Source organism: Phalacrocorax aristotelis, chromosome 3, assembly GCF_949628215.1.
Source record: "Phalacrocorax aristotelis chromosome 3, bGulAri2.1, whole genome shotgun sequence".
Classification (NCBI taxonomy): Eukaryota; Metazoa; Chordata; class Aves; order Suliformes; family Phalacrocoracidae; genus Phalacrocorax; species Phalacrocorax aristotelis.
In genome coordinates, this window is record NC_134278.1 from 86,153,868 (window position 1) to 86,174,245 (window position 20,378).

Here is a 20,378-nt window from a genome sequence, read left to right on the forward strand (position 1 = left end):
GTTGCAAGCATACCTTCCCTTGAGCAAAACGGTTACCTTCTCAAAGAGGAAGAATATAAAGATCAGCCAAAGCACAATCTCCCTTTTGCCTGTCATCTGAAAACGAGCCTCTTAAGTTGAATTCTCCCTCCTAAGGAAGTGGTCCTTTATTTTTCCCCCTCTTTTCCCTTTCTCTGTGTCCAAGTTTTTACCTCACCACCTGGACCAAGTCTTATGCACTATTGTTTTGACTGCATTTTCTCTTCTAAAAATATATGTGTACCTTGCCAAAGTGATCTGAGGTAGTACATAGCAGAGACAGTTATAGTCAGCATTGTCTGAGCAGAGAGGCTTAACACACACGTGAGAAGACAAGACATCATTAGGATGAGACTTTGTCAGAACCAAACAACTGGGGCACCCGTTTGTCACAAAAGGGCAGTAAACTCATCAAAATTCTATTTGTTTCTCTTCCATGTATACACACTAAGTAGCTCAAAGGTAGATTGCCACTCCCACTCTGATTTTTGAATACTAAGGCATATTTTGCATCTACAAGACATATTAGTGTGGTATGTGGTATTAGACAGACTTCCATTTATTATTTTTCTGCCTTTCAAAAGGAAAAAATATAACAATCATGAACAAAGTGCACTAGGCAACCGCACTGCCGATGATCAAGATCAATTTTATTTCATGGCAAGATGAATGTGAATGAAATACACCCTTCGTCTATTCCACTGGTGCAGTAAACTGGAAATTCTGCAACAACTTGATAAGAGCTTAACTAGAAAGTCTTCCAATTAAATATGAATAACACAAGCAAAACAATAGCTTGTGCAGCATTTGTTTAGAAATTGCACTCCCACAGTTTGAATCTTCTATTGTTTTCAGTGTGCTGCACACATTGTAATTAAAACAACACTTGGCACAGGGACTACAATATTTTTGCGGCTGAGCAAGAGAAGTTAACATTCTTGCCAGTAAGGATGAAGGAAGCAATCTGGGATTGTGGGACACACTGTAATAGCAGAATATTGAATGCAGACATCTACGCCATGTTAAGGATTTATTGTTCACATCCTATTACTACAAACCATAAAGCTCCCAGCTTTAAAAAAAAAAAAAAAAAAATCACCGGTCAAGGCTGCTGCAGCGATCCCTACATGGGCATTTTAATTTTTTTCCTATAAGCTCCTGACATGGGCAAGTTATACTGATCCTGCCTAACCTGACCCACCCTGAAACAGCCAAAATGGCACCAATAAGGAAAAACTTAAAATATGGAAAACTTAATTTATCAGTTATATGTGGAAATTGCACATCAACGCAGGATACAACTCGGATATCCATTTATATTAATTCAAGTTTCCTTTGCAAATGGTTGTTTTAACAAGAATAAACCTCATTATGTCACAGTACATTCAGATTCTGGCAGAAACCTGCTTTGTAACAGCAACAGCCTAACATCATAATGGACTATCTTCCTGGGATTCTTCTAACGAGGTCTTGTCTAACACAGCTTTCCAGAACTATCCAAAGTCACATAAAGAAACAGATATCTAAAGGATCAAAGAATTAAATATCAACAAACCTAAGCTATAATCGGTGCTTAAAGAGAATTTCTCTAACTACTTTTATAGTACATTTTGAAGACTTTTCCAAATATGCATTGATACATCATCAATACTATTTTATAGTGATGTACTCATCTATGTCAGGAAGAACTGAGAACATGGTTATCACTGAGAATTATATGCATTTTCACAAAACTAAGTAATATTAAACTGAAACCCTAATTGATTTGGATAAGCAAACTTAAGATAATCACTTGTTGTGTCTGCAGAACCACAACCAAAAATCTCAAGCTTGAGTTGGAATCAGAGTAAAAAAATACACAAAGCTGCTTTAATGAAAATAAATAACTCTCTGCATGCTCAACTTAAATCTGCTAAAGTTCTAGTAAAGCCATACAGCCTGAAATGCCAGCTTAAAAACATCCACTAGAAACTGGGGTTCCAATCATTATCCACAAATAAACTACTACTTGAATTTGCCACAGTGCTGAAGTAATTAGGATATTTCTACACCAACACCCAAATAGATGTATTATTCTTTGTATTTCAGAGAATATAGCAGAAACTGTGTTACTTAAAAGATAAGAACACAATCCAGAAAGTTTAAGGATACACATGATCAAATGTTTGGATTAAACACCTAACTTGGTGAAGTAAATAAGGAAGCTTTCAGAAAAAAAGAGGACCGACTGTGTACACTGATGGTTACATAGAAATTACAAGTATAAATTCCCTATCAAACCATTATAGTCATTATATAAAATGGCAAAGCTTGTCCTTCTCTTAAATATTTAAAGCCGGCTTCACCTTCTTATTTCCTATTATTAGTTTTAATTCTGAGGCTTGTAAGAATTAGCCATACCAATATCCTTGATTTTTCAGGTTCCAGAATAGATGAGGTACTTACCGAAAAGGTATGTATCCAGCTGGCTTACAGTATATTCAGCAAACTCTTGCATTATCTCAAGGGGAAAGAAATACTCTCAATTTGAGCTTAGAGCACCCCAAGTTCCACAAAACAAAGAGAGAAGACAGCAATCGCAAAACACTTGAATTTTACTTAATAAATTTATTTCGGAATGTGAAATAGCAAAAAAGGTTCAATGTTCACATGAAATGCAAGGTGAGGGAGAGTCTATCTGTTCACCTAAATAATGCCTAAAGCTCTGAGTTTTATCTTCTGTTCTGAGTGTGCAGGAAGAAAGGGAGTTTTGTCCTTTCCTAAGCTCAATACTCAAGGGAGGAGAAAGAATAATCTTCAATGTGAACCAAGACTTTTGGACAAAAAAAGCCCACTTCAGCCAGATAAGAATGTTTCTGTTTAAGTGAATTAAAGATATATGCTTGTTTCTCAAAAGTTGTTTGTTTTTTTTTTTTTTTTCAAAAAAAAAGCTTTTCAAGAACAAATTGGTACTCAGAGAAGTTTTCTAACTTGACCTTACAAGACAAATCAGACAAGAGAACTAGAAAGAAGGCATTTAGCCTGATGTATTAGAAAACATAATACTCAGTAATGTTAGATAACTTAAAAGGAAACAAAATAAAATTCAAATTCTCAGCTACCTAGGGAATTTCTAAATTACACAAGAAGCACTTTCAGTGGAAAGGAGTTTTAAAGAATGCTTTGAAGTCAAAGAAAAGGGAAAGAAGAAAAATCAATTATTAGCATTCAGAAATCCTACCATTTCTTGACAGACAAAGCTGGGACTTTTACTGTCTGCTGAGAAATAGGAAAAATCATAGGTAAATGTCTTCGTTCTTTCTCTTCCTGTGTCTCCAGTACCACCCTCTGGTACCTATTAAAAAAAAAAAGCTGGTACAATACATCCTGATGAAGCAATTAAAAACATTTTACTATAACTAATCAGAATGCACATTTAACCTAAGGCTATACAGATTTAGAAATTTACAATTACAGGTTAGCCTATTATTCCAACAGTGAAAAAATTAGTAACAGATACACCCTTCAGCAAGGATAGTCACGTTATAAGACAGCACAGCAGGAATTATTTGGATTTTAGCTTACTGCTAATACCATGGTACATTTTTGTGACGATACTTATATTTAGTTAAATCAATCCTGTATATGAAATTCAGATTACCCTATACATATAATTAACAGGAGTCAGAGACACCTTTGCACTGTGAACAGCATTTCAATGTGGAATCACAATTAAAATGGCATTATGTACCAGCTGCTTCAGGCTATCATAATGCTCAAGTCATGACAGCTAGCACTGTGTTTCAGCAATATTTACTGCTATCTGAATCTCTAAACACATTACACAAATATATGAAAAGGAATTTGTGTCATTGGCAACTGTTATGCAAAAACCTATTTGCTGTGCATGATTTCTCTTGCCGAGAGAAACATTAAAACATACCATCAAAATATTATAGCAAGTGATGGGTACTTTGGGTTTAGTTCATTTTCATGGGAATTCCAGAAGACTACTTCTACGGATGAAGCTAAGATTTAATAGCTACGCATGTACCTCTCTTCTATTGTTGGCTTTCATCTTCCAGCTAAGTAATGACCAGAGTGATAAACCTTAGAAACACCTATGGGATACAGTCTATAGAGTGGTTTCTGAAAAACCGCAGTGCAGCAAGTTAACAGTTTAACCTGTTTCCCCAAAGGATTACTTCAACACTGTTTTTTAAAAAAAAAAAAAAACACCAAACTACAGGCTGTTCTCCAGAGTGCAGTGAGCACCACTGTTTTGTCCAATCACATTTTGGCAGCTATTCAGACAGGACTTCCTTTTTTAAATAGTGTTTACTCACCTTTAAGTTTGTGATTGTAGTTTTATTTTTTTCCATTGAAATAATAAACTTTGCATTAAGGTCTTTCTCCCTGAAAGAAAACCAAGACTTGAGTATATTAAATAAAACATATCAGTATAATCCATAGTCATATTTCCACTCAATACGTTGCTTGCCACAGTCAAATATCAAGTGAATTCATTCTTATTTCATTTTTTTTTGTTGTTGTGACTGATGTTTATTTATTGCTATGGGACATATTTGAAGTACTTGGGCTTGCCTCTGAAGCCCTTCATCTAGAAACAGAGCAGCAGCTTAGGGAAACCTGTGTCATAAGTTTGACTCCGCAAGTCAATTTAGTGATTTATTCTTAATTTGAAGTATTCTGATCCAAAGCCCAGTGAAGTCAATTATGTGGCTCTAAATAACTGAGAAACAGAACATTACATGATAAACCCCAGCCTCTTACCACCATCCTAGTAGCAGTAGTCCCTATTTACCCATACGGCCTAGGTAACAGGGAATAAATATCTAAACCACAAAACCCCAGGATTTTAAAACTCTCTGAAATTAGGCAGCCAACATATTTTCTGAGCTGTGATGCATCATGGCAGTGCAGGAGAGAGGCTCTGCTACTAAGGGAGTGTTATACAGGTTTGTTGCTTCCCAGAGCACAACAATACCAAGAAAAAAGTCCAGTTCTGCAGCAGTGTTTTCATGCACTGGCATCTCTTTCACACCAGTTTTTTCGGACTGTTTTCAAAACTGTCATAAAAAATCGTTAGCTTAGTGTCTAAAGCCAGCATGTATCAACCTGCTTGCTAGAGATGGTATTTCATTATAGTTAGTCCTAAGAGTAATACAGGCTGCTCTTGAGTGACAACCTTGAGCATAACATCTCCTGTGTTATTAAAAACATGCACATGAAAAAAAAGAGCCAGAAGAGGAAGACTGCTACATACACCATTCAAAACCTACTCCCCAAATGCTAACAGACACACCTGTTCCAAAACCATCTGCTACGTCACCTGGCAAACTGGTGTGCCCAACTGGTGCAAAGAAAAGCAGAGGGCTTTAAAGCAATGAAGTGCTGCTTTACTATATTGCACGATATCACAGCAATTACTGGATATCTGCTTGCACCAACCAAAAATTAAAAAGAGAAACTTCTTCCTAGTAACAAGAGACCCGAGTTCAGGATTTTAGTGTGACATTTTCTTCCTGTGGTGCACTGGATCACCCAACTCTTATGTTCATCAGCTGACTCTATAGCTACCCTCTATTCACATTCAGTTTTCCAGCAGAAATTCTAAAGAAAAGCAAAAACCCATTTTAAAATCTACATTAATGAATAAAGATCAGGCAAATAAAACTACTTACTTAAATATAAACACGTTATTTTCTAAGATAATAAAATATATAATTGTAATAATTACAGCATTATACAACTGAATTTAGATCTACCATAGAAAAACATTAGAGGCATGCCTTAAGAGATGTCTCTTAGTCATTTCCACGTCATCCTTAGCAGCTTCCACTAGGCCTATACTTAACAAAATACAGCTATGGGTAACAAACAGGGAAAAAGAGAAGTTTCCAATGGTATTTTTTAGTAGGAAATAAATTTTGGCATACAGTAACGCTGCCTGTGGATGGCTACCATTGATCCTGCTTCCTCAACAGTCTCTACCTGTCTCTGTTTGCTCAGTGAAGGTGTAATAAGTAATGTGGCCCAATTAAATAGTGTAAAGCTACTCAATAATTGAAATCTGATACAAAATGTTTAGTCTAACACCTATATATGAACAACACAAAACTGAGAAGTCTAGAGTTATTAATTTGTGATAACACTAATAATATTACTAAACATTATTAAAGAATAAGGATTTCAAAGTAAAAAAAAAGGCCTTGTAAAGCACTAGCTGATAAAAATTTCATAAATAGAATTTTATATTTTTGTAGGGGAAGGAATAGGAAGACGGCAACCCGAAACAAGGACACTATGATCAGAATCAATCAGCCAACCTGAGAGAAGTGAAAAGAATTAACAGAAGTCAAATGCTAAACTTAATTTTAATATGAGAGAGCCAAGTATAATTTATTGTACACATGAAGAGTTTGAGAGGATCCCATAAAAAAACCAATTGTTTGCATGATGCCAGAGTTATTTCCAGGCACTCGTTTAATACACTTCAGCAGGGGCTGAGTCCCTTTCAAAAAGTTGATTGCAAGTTCCACCTTAATTAAAGGTTCAGGTTGTAAACAGCTGTATTGCAGTGTTGGGTACCCTTCTGAGAACCTTCAGGGCTAGGAGAATCCTACTGCAACCAGCTGCTCCTCCAGCACCCATAGGAACCACCAGCCCTAACTCAGCCCAGAAACAAGCCCCAGACACTACCCAAAGACACTGCCCCCACAAACTCTATCCCATTCACTACAAAGCAACGTAAAGGGGGCGGCTACCAAAACTAGTTCATAATAAATGCTTTGATGATTTAAGAAAGCTTGCTTCTCCCGAAGCCCAATCTGCTCACTCAGCAGTGTTTAGGGCCAGCCTCCAGGCTGCTTTCACTGCTGTGTCATACACCACATGGAGTCCCAGGATCACACGGGAAGGAAACTTAACCCATGATCCTGTGGCCCCTAACCAAAGTGATCAAGCAGGCAAGTTTCTTGGCACAGACACCAGGAAATACATCAGCCCAGTGCTGTTGTTGATCTTCTACTATTGCTAAATTCAGCTAGTCATCTAGCAACTAATGGCAAGGGCGGGGGGATGAGAAATGCTATTTCAAATAATACTGACACTTTATTTTAACATAAATAATATTATTATTAGTACCAACATACGCTTAAAAGAACTAATGTACTTGTTTTGCAATGCGATAACTTCATGAACAGCTTACTTGGGCAAAGTTTTAACAATTTCTCTTCATCACACGGGGCACCTGGATACTTCTTAAGAAGCCGCGACATAGATATCTCTATGTCAAGTTCCTTTCTCTCCTTCCCTTATATTCCCTGCTTATTTTCAGGGCAAAGACCAGAATGGTTTTTGCACCTCCATGGGCATCTAGTCAAAATCATACTACAGGAAGCCAAATGTTAACAGTACCTCCAGATTTCAAGGCAACTTTCCATGTCCCCTGTTCATTATGTCACTTACCCAGTACTCCACCAGACTTTCTGAAAATCCTCCCACAGAGAGAAGGGAGAAGAGCATGGAAAAGCAGTTACCTCAAATATAAATCAACAAGGGAAGCTTTAGAAAAATCCCTACCACAGACATGCAAAATGTGTTTGGTCTTCATCCAAGCTCATCTTTAAGTTCCTTCAATTAAGGTGCTTCAATAGAAGGTTCAGTTATTTAAACAAAGGCTTTTAACTACAGCATTTATTATAGCTTATCTCATTAGAAAAATCATAATATGTTTTCCATTAAATTGACAGTATAGGATTCAGTTGTGATTACCGTAATACCTGTCAGACATGACTCTCTGAAGAGAACAGAAACAATGAGACTCATCTCATCTAGGGGATTGAAGGGGAAAACAAAAAAGGACAGGACAGAAAGTGCAATCAGTTTTCCCAAACCGCGTTTCAAAAGACCACTTCAGCAAAACTCCAAGGCCGCACAGACAGGACACAGGCACTACCTGAACTGCCTGAGGAACACCTCTGTGTCAAAAGAGAAGGAGAGTCTGTAAAATATACTCTTGGAAATTCACTTACCTGTAGACATCTAATGGAGCATCTATTGGAAAAGGATTATACTGAAGAGCAGACATGATTGTTTTTCAGCTACTCAAAAACAGTCTGAGCACTTCTAAAAGCAGCTCAACCATGCTCAATGGCTTTTCTTTTCAGCTCAATGGCACATTGTACATCAAGCAGCACAACTGCAACCAGATGTCCTTTGGATTTGGTTTGAGAGGAGGTTCCTAGGTGGATCCTCTGATAGCTGGTAAGGGCTGCAGCCTGCCCCATTTCAGCAGAGTTCTGCAGACATTTACAGCCACCTGTTTTCTCTTAACAATGCACCCTCTTATTTTCGAGACCTCTACCTAACTGTCAAATCTGGCTGACATTCGTCAAACAGATTCCAAAGCTGCTAGATGGGACCAGGCTGGCTGACAGACAGGTAGTGCAATGTCTCAGGTTCCACCTCAAGAAGCCAGACAAGAAAACAGCAGAAAAAATTCCTGGGGACTGAAGTTAAAAGAAACAGCTTTCTATGGGTATGATTGCAACTGTATCTCAGTAAGTAAAATAAACTGTACCAATACTTGGTACTTTAAAAGACAGTTTTGTCATACAGCACATTTTCTAGGGGCATAACATTTTCTGTGATCAACATAATCTTAATTTGTTAGTGCCGATTTATGATATCCACGTTCCATTTTGTGATACCGGTTTTAGTAAAACAATTGACAAACTTTGCAAATAGTTAAATGAGAGAGTTCGGCTACTCCCCAAACTTTCTTCACAGTGCAGCTGAAACCAGAAGAATAAATCCAGTAACAAAGAATGCAGAAGCAGGGGAAATGTCGTACATCTCATGAAACAGAAATATTCCCTTAGCTTATATACCAGTACACACTTATCAGTCCTTGTATGAAGGACAACCTAGATTAAATGCTTTTAGCCATAAAAATAAATTTTACCAACAATACTGACAGGCAGTAGTTTAATCTACAGCAGTAAGGCTCTCCTGGAAGATTAACATACAGGTGTCCTTGTCCTGTCTTCTGTCAAAAGATATCTAGCTTTTTTGCAGAAACTGCACACTCGTAGTAACACATACAGACTGATCACTACATTAAATCACACAGTGACCTGCTTTTTCAATTTCTATTTTTAATAGCCTTATAGGTAGACTTCATCTCCCAACAACTCAGATCAGGTCTGGTAGGTAGCAGCAAATTTTTAAATCATGAGCAACATGTAACTTAAAAGAAAAATTACTGTATCCACACATGTCATGGTCAACGATTGCATAATAACCTGAAAAGTATTTAAGCTTCAATCAGCAGACTACCTCAACAGTGACTTTTCTGCTTTGCCTGTGTAGATGAGTGTCAGGCCAGGTTCAGAAATGGTTTTTATCAGTAGGAACTAGTCCTGCACAGCTACGTTTTAAGATTTCCATGGGTAAAACTCCTCTTACACATATCTGATGTCAGCCAGTAAGAAAATGTAGCAAATGCCCATCTTTGGCATAAGCAACTTAAAATATAGTCTCAGACACAACCAAGTTGATTTGAATGACATCCTGGAATTTTGTTGTAACTGTTATGACACTATCAAGTTTCTCTAGAACCCTTGGATTTTAGTTCACATGGTATTTTGCTTTTAATATCTTGTTTCTTCTGATTTGTTCTTTCACTCCTGCTACTTCAAGTCATAAAGACAGTACTAACTGAATCTCTTGTGTACAGCAAAATGCAATTCAAAGAAACCACATTGTTTCCCTTCAGTGCCCTTGTGTTTTGAGGCAGAACATCCTCAAATTAGAAATCCAAAAAAAAAAAACCCACCCTGTGCCTGACCTGACAAATCTAGCCCCTCAAGTAATCCGTAATGCTGTTCCATCATCCTTTTCCTCCACTGAGACACATACAAGCAATCCGTATTGAACAACAAATTACTTCAGTTATCTACGTACAAATATCTTTCAAATACATAAGCATACAGAAAATTGATGGGTATACTCCAGGTTCTGTATCTCATTGTTGTTTAGTATTTATAATCTCTTTGGAGAAGACTCTTCATAAAGCCAATATTTGAAGTGTCTGAGTCTTCAACAGTAAGAACGTCAGCCCATCAGCAATTAAGATGCTGAGTACCATGTATGCCCCCTTTCTGTTCAATAATTCTGAAAAACCCTCTCTCAATAAATAGCCCTGGCTTTGTATTCATAGCTACTGCAAAATAGAGGACTTAGCTCTTCAGTTCAGTCAGCTGTTCTTACCAACAATACCTGCCTTTCAGAGACTCCTAGAAGTCTGAGTATTCGAGTCCAAGAACTCCGTTATGTTAAAACAGCTCAGTGCTAATCCCATTTATTTCAAAACTGGTCTTAATTTCACAGAAACAAAGCCTGAGAAAGCAACAGACTCACCTTTCTCTTGCTTCATTTCATCATGAAAGCTACAAGAGACTCATTACCTTTTTCTCTGCTGGTCTCAGGGAGCTCTCAACAAAAAGTAGAGTATTAAAGTATTTTATTGTTCATTATTTTAGTGATAGAACATGCATAGGTAACCTGGCAATGTGTTTGATAACATTGAAAAAAACAAACTAGGAAAACTATTCTAAAACTAGGGTTTTAAATTCAAAATGCTTAAGATCATCAAGGTTGGGGCATTAGAAATTGAAGTGAGGCAAGTTTAATTACATTGCCCCACATGTGCCCACGCTGCCACTGTGCTCTGACCCCTCTGGCACTGAAAGGTCTTTGTTCTTCAATACCGGGGTGAGAGACAGACAAAACAAGGTGGCAATTGTGACAGATCCTACAGACTTGAAAAATGTTGAAGCATTTGCATTAAAGCACTAAAAAGGACAGAAAAATAAGCACATGTAAACAGAGGCTATATGTGGGCTTCCCACTCTCTGATAGCTTATGCAGGATTAACTCAGTCCCAGCCATTAACTCTTCAGTTAATGGGAACCCAGTATTTTGCTGAAACTCTTTAGAGCTCCTTCCACAGTAATCAAGTCTGCTCCAGTTTTGCTTCTCACCTACACAAGAATAAAGCTCTGCATCTCCCTCCCTGATCTACCTTGTTTGATATGTGAAAATGGCAAGGTCCCATTTTAAAGACTACACAGGACAGAAAATAAACTAGGTATGCATAAAGCTGTGCAAAAACCACCACAGAGGATGTCAGAGGCAGAAACAGCAAATGCAGGAGCTACTTGTAAGTCACCCAGGTCCAGTCTCACCTTCCCATTCAAGCAAGATCACTTCCTGTAATTACTTTCTTCAAAGGAATTAACTCTTCCCAAGCGCCTGGGCTTTCATCCCCCTTGGGACACTCTTCCACAACCTGTAATCTCATTAGCAGTAATTCCTTAGCTACAGTTTAAGCTGATCCATTATTAGCTTCATTCCATTACTTCCAAGATATTATGAAGGACACATAACTAAATATTTAATTCCTCTTTTCAACATTTAAGCCCTGCAAATATTTCCAGATTTGCACCTCCTAAACTATTTCAGTAGTCATAACACAGAGTACATATTTAGCTCAGTATTTTTTGAATCGATGATTCCCACCAATTTGTTGATCTTTTCCAAAATAATTCAGACGATGAGGTTCCAGAAACAGGACTTAATGAGATACAGACCCAAGGGCTCACTAGAAGAAGCACCAACTACAGCTTCAGCATTTGCAAATATATTGCAGAGCCAAACAAGAGCTGCACTGTGATTGTAGCACACTCCTAAGATCAAATTCATCACTTTTAAGCAGAAAAACCTCAAAAAATAACCACAGAGAAAAAGGGCAGAGAACTAAGAGAAAAACAAGGCACTGATGTTCAAAAGACCACATACTTTAGCACAGGTGAGAAACTCCAGAGAAACAAGCTACCAAAGAGTGCTGGCATTCTCTACTGCCTGTACCCCTAAGTTTCAGCTTGCTTCACTGCTGCTGACATTTGCTATTGTAGAAAAGCCTAAGGAGAGTCCAACAAGTTTTTCTAGAATATCCTGATGTGTAGCATCCAAATTCCCAGCCAACTATTGTCCCTGGTGTTGGCTTCTCTATTTGGCTTTAATTTCTTGTTTTAGCAAAGGCCACACTCTCATTAGACCCCACTCCTTAACACAACTGTCCAATATGAATACTTGAATAAATACGAACACTATGAATATGGTATTTTACCACCCCTTAGCAAAACATGGCCAGAACATCTGAGATTTAAACTCTTCAGGATAGCGACTATTCTGCTTTACATTTGCAAAGTTCTCTTATACTATTGAGTAAAATAACTTCAGCATTTCCCCCCACCTCATGGCTGCTTCCATTCCTTCATAATCAGGCCTGAACTATTTATCCACTACTTACTACCCTTACGTCAAAAAAAAAACAAAAACTGTAAACAACAACCATCTCCCATGCTACTATATTGATTATAAGATTTACATCACCTCTAACCTACCCTTGCTACTGACAACCCAGACTTCTCTGTGAGCCCACTATGCTTTTTTTTTTCTTTTCTAGTCCTTAAAAGTTTGAATCAACTTTCTGCTGTGAGCAAGCTATTGTTTCTACTTCATTTGCTTCAACATCAAGTTCTCCAGCCTTTCCTCCATTTTCAAATGGCCTGCTTGCAGCTTTATAACAGAACTTGCTACATCCGTTTCTCAAATATACAATCTCCATAAATACCATTTAAAGGAACCTCACAATACACAGCACCTATGTTTCCTAGCAAACACTGCTAGCTCAATCTCACCTTTATTCCTAGAACTACAGATGGCAATAACAGCAGCCATAAACTACCATCACTGGGACTTTAATCATCTTTGAGGGCATTTTTACATAATTACAAATGTTTATGTCACAATTTAGTGTTGGTACCCATACTCAAAGAACACACATTTGATGCATTTAACTAGTGGAGCCCTCCCTAGCACTGGTAAGGTACCATCAAAACCAGGGACCAACAGCCCCTTCAGAGCAGGCCTACCACGTGTCCTACCCACCCTTCCTTTCCTCTCAAAGTCCTACACCTTAAACAATCAGGTAGCACGGCCATGCAACAATCATTTCATTTCACCTATAGAGATGCACAGATCATATTCTACACTTCTTCCTTGCAACTGAATGAATAACAGATTTTTGTGCTCTCTCACATCTGGCAGCCTCACTGTGCGGAGCTGCCACGGCCAAAGGAACGAAGCAGCCCATTGCTCTTAACCCCACCCCAGAACCTGGCCATACCCACTGGGTATCGCCTAGCCATTGCCAATCATAACCCATCTGTTAAGCACATCTTCACTCAGGTCAGTTAAAAGGTAGTTATTATTAAGGAGAGATGATGTGTACGTTGTCATGCTGATGCTCACCCCTCCGGTCCTCCCTGTACTAAGGGACCTGTCCTGAGGAGGTGAGCATGACCATGTTACTACTTACTTACCTCTTACTACTGTTTCTAATCTCTCAGCTCTTCAAGAGAAGCAAAGTAAAATGGTTTCTTCAGGTACCTTACAAAACCAAACATAATTTTAATTTTGGACTTCTTTGGACTTCAAGTTCTCTTAGTAACACCTTTACATGATCCAAGAACCCTGATCTGAGTCTACACCTTTATGCACTGGTCCAACAGTAACAACAGATGTAGCACGCTGATGGAGGTCATATAATTTTTTTAATAGATATATACACACACACAGAGCTTACTTCCAGGGAGATGAATGTATCTACTCTGAACACTGTCCTAAAGGAAAAAACTGCTGGCAGTCATTAAGTGATAGAGTTGAATGTTTTGAACACAAAATATAGCAAGATGAAAAATTCACGCTCAGAAGACTTAATTTATCTTACCAAATAAGCATCAAAGTAGATTTTTTTTTTCAACTGGATTCAGACTCCCCGACAGATAAAGGCAGAGGCAAGAGAGGTACACTCACCCCAGGCACACTAGAGCCTCACCTATCCTTACAGATCTTTCAGCTTATTTTTACAGCAGAGAAATTGTACATGACTGTAAATCAAGTCACAAGCACCATTATATACACAAGTTCAAAGACTTCACATAAATAGCAATCTGAGCATGCTGATAAATGGCTTATCACCATCAGTACTGTAGTTTAGAAAGGGACAGTATTGCAACACTTGGCCGTATTTAAGCTCTGCTATCGCTCTGGACCCTTTTAAGAGCAACAACCAACAATCAGTGCTCAGAAACAGATGCAGCAAAAATTTCACCATGCACTTCAGAGACAAATATAATATTTAACTACGGGTGCCCTTGCTTGTAATCACTCCATCTTTTCTCAGTCTGCCTGTGATACACTGATGTTATACATATATTGTCAAAACACTCCATCTTTATAAATTCATGAAAATTAAAAACATACACAGTAACCTATATTTCAGACACAGCAATTCATCATGAGACACCAATTCCCTCTTCCCTGCATTGGAAATTCTAAAATATATTCTCCACCTACTTATTTTACTTCTCTTAATTCTAAAAAAACATAGACAGTTCATCTACAGAATGTGCACATGCAGGGTTAAAAATTGATCATTTTAAAAAATAAATTCGAATTTCTATTTCTTTATATTGGAAATAACAACAGGTGTGGGAAAGTCTACACAGCTCATTTACATAAACATTTAAAAACACCAAGAGCACTGGATAAGCACAGGGAAGCCCAACTTACTGCAGTGCAAACCCACATTCTGATGGCAGCTACATCTTCCACAGGTAAGGACAACATATGACCCTTGTTAAGTTTGTTCAACCAGTTAAATACAATAATTAGTTTATGCAAATACAAGAAACAGATGAAAGCTTAAAAAACAGAAAAAGCTTGTTTTCATCTATTACTTCATGAATTAAAAGCCAAACAGAACAGAGCTATCAGGTGTAAGAAATTGAGGGGCATAAGAAATGGCGATAGTATCTTAAAGAATCAAGTTGATATTTCCTTAATTAAATACCAAAATATTTTTTCTTGTTTAGCATACTTCAGATGGTTTAATTTACCTGACCAAAAAAAAAGTATAAAAGTGGTTTTCCTGAACACTACTTTAATTATAATTTTCATGCAGAGAAAACATGCCATAAGATGGAAGTTAAGATTACCCCCTCATTCTTCTTAAAAGACTCTGAACAGGTGAACCTAAAGCAATGTATTTATTTAGACTATGTAGATGCAGTGCATAATACAAAACAGAGAGCCAGAATTTGGTTAGGCTTATCAGGATCCCAAATATCTCACACTATAAAAAAAGACAGTGACTAGTAACCAGTAACCCAAAGTCATCTGCTCAGTACATGACTAGAAAAGTGCCTCAAAGCCAACTGCACTTCTTGATAATCCCATTATTTTGCCTGGGAAACAGCCATGCTAAGGACTGACAGAATCTTGGTGAGAAACTGCATTTCATGGGACAAGGTATGGAATTCTCCAGTCAAGTCCTCCAAATCATAAGACAATAAATGGAAGCTTCTAATGACTGTTTTCAAAAATGAACCTTAGAAATAATGGTGACCAAAACCATTAACTTGCCAGAGCAAAATACATCAACCTCACCTCCCTGCAGATCTCTACCTAATTAAGAAAACCTGGTCTTCTGCCAGCTGGCAGCTTTTTAGCCCCTTTACAGAATCATTAAAACATAAGCACAGACTGGAAGGCTATCATTGCAATTTGGTATTGAATTAGGGAAACCAAAGAATAGATGGAGACTCACCAAGTAGATGAACTGTCTAAGCTCACACAACCGCTTTCAAAGCGGTAACTGTAAAGCCATTAGACATAATTTTTATTTTGTTATCCAGAGATATAGTAAAAAACCTCTAGTATAACCTCTGCATAACACAATTTGGGATGTTAGCTACTTTAAGAAGAATGGTCAAGGGCTTTGACAACAGCATGGAAGTGAACAAATTCCTTCCAGGTCAAGCCAGAAAACAAGACTAAAAATAAATCACAGCAGAAGGGAAGGAGGGGCTGGGGGAAAGATGACTCAAGTTTGTTGTCTGAGCAATGAAACAGCAAGTAATCCTTAAACAACAACCCCCTCCCTATCACATGATTCATTCCAAGATCTGTGTTCATGACTTATTACACAATTAGCAGTGCTATGACACCACACAGCACTTTTCCATAATGCAGGAGTCTTACCAATAACCATCTATTACCTCTGTCTTCTATAATTAAAAATGACTCATGAAATAAGCTGCATTATATGATTAAGCTTTGAACAAACCAAAGCAAATTTAGAGACACACACGAAATTAAATCTAATTCTATACAGTATCAGGTTAAAAGTTTTGAAGACAAGTGCAGCAGCATGAACACCCAGTTGGAAAAGTTCCTCTGAATGGGCAGAAAGGTCCTTCTTCCATAAACCACTGCAGTGACCCATAAAGGGGAAGGGAGCAAAGCTGAGAGAAAACATGCACAAGGGAAACCAATATAAGTGATCTATTATTACTGTTCCTGGCTTATGGTTCACCATGCCTTCGCTACAGCAACAGAAAAAGCTATTGGATCCTCTAAGGCTTAGGCTCTCAGACGTAGAAGCAACATCCCATGACACTGAGTCCAGCTTCCTGATGTTTTATAAACATCAAGCACCTTCCCATAAATAGCAAGATTTTAGCAACTTGAACTGGAAGGTTCTTCACTCAGTACACATGTCAAAGACAATGTCAATCACACCAGGCGTCTGCCTGTCCTGCTCTTAGGCTTTTTCTTCTTCATCATATCACAATTTTCACCATTTTCTAGGTATGATCTGATCTAGCCCCATCCAAGTTATCCTCCCATGTGCATTCCAGGCACAAGGTCCAGAGTCATTGTCTGCAACATTCTTTTGCCACAACACTTGCAAACTTCTACTCACACTTCATCAGTTATTTCCACTGCCTATCACAATTACTAGCCCTTTTCCCTCTCTCTTCTGTCTCTTAGCAGATCATGGTTTTAGTCCGCAAACAAAACTTCTCTGTGCTACCAAAACGCCACAAATAACAAGTCTTATCAATACTTTAAATACCTATGCTATCTGTTGTCAGAGATTCTTGAATGAGGAGTGAAGAAAATAATTTTAAAAGTTTATAAGAACTGTATCATTAAATTCAGGGGAGGGAGCAGGAGGATGTGACAATATTATTCATCAACCCTGACCTCTAACTACTTGGCCCCATCAAACTGTCTAAACTACTTGTAACCAACCTGCAATACTCTCCCCTTCGAACCTTCATCAACTTTATTTTCATAAGGCTTGGTTTTCCCCCACCGAAAATGGCAAGATAGCAGATGACTTCCAGAACTTGGCAAATTATTTTTTTTAAACACCTGAATTAGATCAAGTGAAAGAAAAGGTGGGAGCCTGACTGGCTGCCTATGCTTTTAAAACACTTCTCTTTTTAGCTGGCTACATCATTCCAGAACAAGAGAAGCAAGAGCACTGTCAGTAGCATCTGATCATTTTCTACATATGAGTCTTAAACTATATCATTAAAAAATAACTCCATTGTGTATATTATGTATTTATTTCACCAAAGAAAACAGTGTTTATTCCCTGGACGCATCTCAGGAAATGGGGGATACACTCTTGTTAATATAGTAAATGGGGCAGACTGCCTCTTTTATACTTTGAGCTTAAGAAGACTACTAATAACCTTTGCCATAATGGCTCCTCCAAAAAAGCTGGTATGGCAAATGAACTAGGCAACAACCTCTCTCTTTCAAGCAGGTAGAAGGGGTTGCAGTTGCTAGGTGAAATGAAGTACTGTTCTCTCACGTTTTAGAAGCCTGGCCGTGCGCTCTTGGCAGGCCCCTGCCTCTCAGTAGTTTCCTACCTTCACCAAAGTAACATTTTTCTCATTATAAAAAGGATCAGACAAACCAATGAGTGAGACTGCGACAGACTGAACCTTCTAGCACAACCGGAGAGCCGCTTCCCAGCCCGCCGGGGAGCCCAAGCGCTCCCAGCCGCCACTCCTGCAACGCAGAGCCGCTCAGCCGAGGCCGAGACAGCACCGACCCACCAGGCTGAGTTTCCCCACAGCCGCAGCCTTCGCCGCGGCGACAGCTGTCACTGCCCGCACGGGTGCGGCGCGGAGCTTCAGGCACCCGCTGCCCCCGGCGGCGGAGGGGCCGCCGCCCTGCGCCCGGGGCCGCGCAACCCCCCGGGAACGGGGCGCGGGAAGGCCGGGGCGGCCCCGCCGCCGCCCGCACTCACCTGCGGTTCATGGGCCGCACTCGCACGGCCACCTTCACCGAAGCCATGGCTCATCCCCGCCGAGCCGTTTGGGCCCGGGACCGGACCCGGACCAGCACCTGCTCCTGCTCCTGCTCCTGCTCCTGCTCCTGCTCCTGCTCCTGCTCCTGCTCCTGCTCCAGCAGCCGCCGCCAGCCCAGCCCGGTCCCGCCCAGCCCGGCCCTCACCGCCCGCCAGGGCCGAACGCTGGCCGATCCACGGCCTAGGCCATATCGCCAGGGCAACCCGCGCCGGCTATGGGGGCAGCGCAGGGACAAACAACTTCGCGAGGCGCTGCTCCTCCCGGCCGTGCGCCCCGCCCTCAGAGGAGGAGGAAGGCCGGAGGGGGGGGGGCTTTGGAGAGGAGGGGTACGGTGGTAGCGATAGTTACCGTGGGTGTATGGGTGCTTCTGCACAGGGCCGGCCCCTGTGATACAGACAGACAGACAGATAGATAGATAGAGGGGGTATATGCATATACATAAAGTAATTTGATGCTATCAATGGTACTGTTACCGAAAAACGCGGTAAAATCAGAAACAACTCTTTAACACCAATTTAGTATTAAAGAGCAGGCATTCTTTATTCACGGCGCTGGATGCACGGGGGATCGCTCCTCCTCACGTGCATACCTTACACACCTTTCCCATACAATTTGTAGATCAAAAATTTACCTATTCATACATATTCATTATTGTCCTTTCTGCTGATTGGTACAAACTTGCTCGTTCTACATGTAGATTACTGCGCAAACTCAGTTGTCTTCTTCTGTTGTTCTCTTTTGAGTAGGTGGTATTACTTGGGTCGGTGGTCGCGATCTCCCCCTGCCAGGATTACCTTTTACCCTTTTGGATCTCAGTCCCGGCAATCCTGGCCAGTTTTCTCAGTCCACTACACGAAACTACATTTTGTCATCCTTTTCTGGCAGAAGCACATTGTCTATTGTTTCATTCACATTAATGATTACATAGGGACTAAAATGCAGATCAAAGAATACACTGATTGGTATACTCCATGTCCCCAGACTTAATGTCCAGTTGGATAGGGCTGTACAAGGAGTATAGCAACATCCATGGTTGGTTAATTCTATCGCTCTGGTTACAGTACGAAACCCTTTTTGCTCTAAAAATATTACTGTTAATATTTTTATTGAGGCCTATATGATTGAATATGCTTCATTATTTTTGAAAATATTTAACACTCTGTGATACAGCAATTCAAAGGTCTGGCTCTATGCTCAGTTTATTTCAATAGTAATAGAGTCCAGCAGAGATCCACAAAGCTGATCAGGGGACTGGAGCATCTCCCTTATGAGGAAAGGCTGACAGACCTGGGTTGGTTCAGCCTGGAGAAGGGAAGACTGAGGGGGGATCTCATCAGTACTTATAAATATCTGAAGGGCGGGTATCAAGAGGATCGGGCCAGATTCTTTCCAATAGTGCCCAAAGATAGGACAAGGGGCAATGGGCTCAAGTTGGAACACAGGAAATTCCACCTGAACATGAGGAAAAGTTTCTTTCCTATGGGGGTGACAGAGCAGTGTAAAAGGCTGCCCAGGGAGGTTGTGGACTCTCCTTCTCTGGAGACATTCAAAACCCGCCTGAGCACATTCCTGTGCCCCCTGCTCTAGGTGTCCCTGCTCTAGCAGGGGGGTTGGATGAGATGATCTGCAGAGGTCCCTTCCAACCCCTACCATTCTGTGATTCTGTGTGATATACACACATATACACACACACGCCCCCGCTTATAATGGGGAGATATATATTTATACAGATAGATATGTATAGGGTTGTAGCTAGGGGTATCTCTATATAAATACACCTATAAATATACCCATACATGTACCCCATATATCTCTCCCTATATACACACAGACACACCTGTACGCATACACCTATATATACCTCTTTATGGGGGGATAGAGGTGTCTATACAGATGCATAGATATATAAATATGTATGTTCGTATATATCTATATGTATCTACATATATATCCACATATATCTATATATCTTTTTTGTGCTTGCTTATATATATGTATATACATATGCACTTGTTTAAGAGACGGTGTTAAAACAAAGCTGTTTGCGCAATCCCT

The 20,378-nt window shown here is 39.5% G+C and overlaps 1 protein-coding gene across 9 annotated transcripts in view; it reads right to left on the bottom strand.

The window, feature by feature from the left end:
* Positions 1–18,598, bottom strand: part of KIF16B (kinesin family member 16B) — a 146,781-nt gene extending 128,183 nt beyond the window's left edge. For 8 of the 9 annotated variants that reach the window (XM_075088265.1, XM_075088263.1, XM_075088264.1 and 5 more), the window contains exons 1-3: positions 18,263–18,598; positions 4,344–4,413; positions 3,239–3,352 (exon numbers count right to left, since the gene is read on the bottom strand). In XM_075088265.1, the coding sequence (XP_074944366.1) occupies positions 3,239–3,352; positions 4,344–4,413; positions 18,263–18,309 (231 nt within the window). In that variant the 5' untranslated portion in view covers positions 18,310–18,598. The remainder of the gene's footprint in view (positions 1–3,238; positions 3,353–4,343; positions 4,414–18,262) is intronic. The other variant, XM_075088266.1, reaches the window with a different exon arrangement.
* Between the last annotated feature and the right edge of the window lie 1,780 nt (positions 18,599–20,378).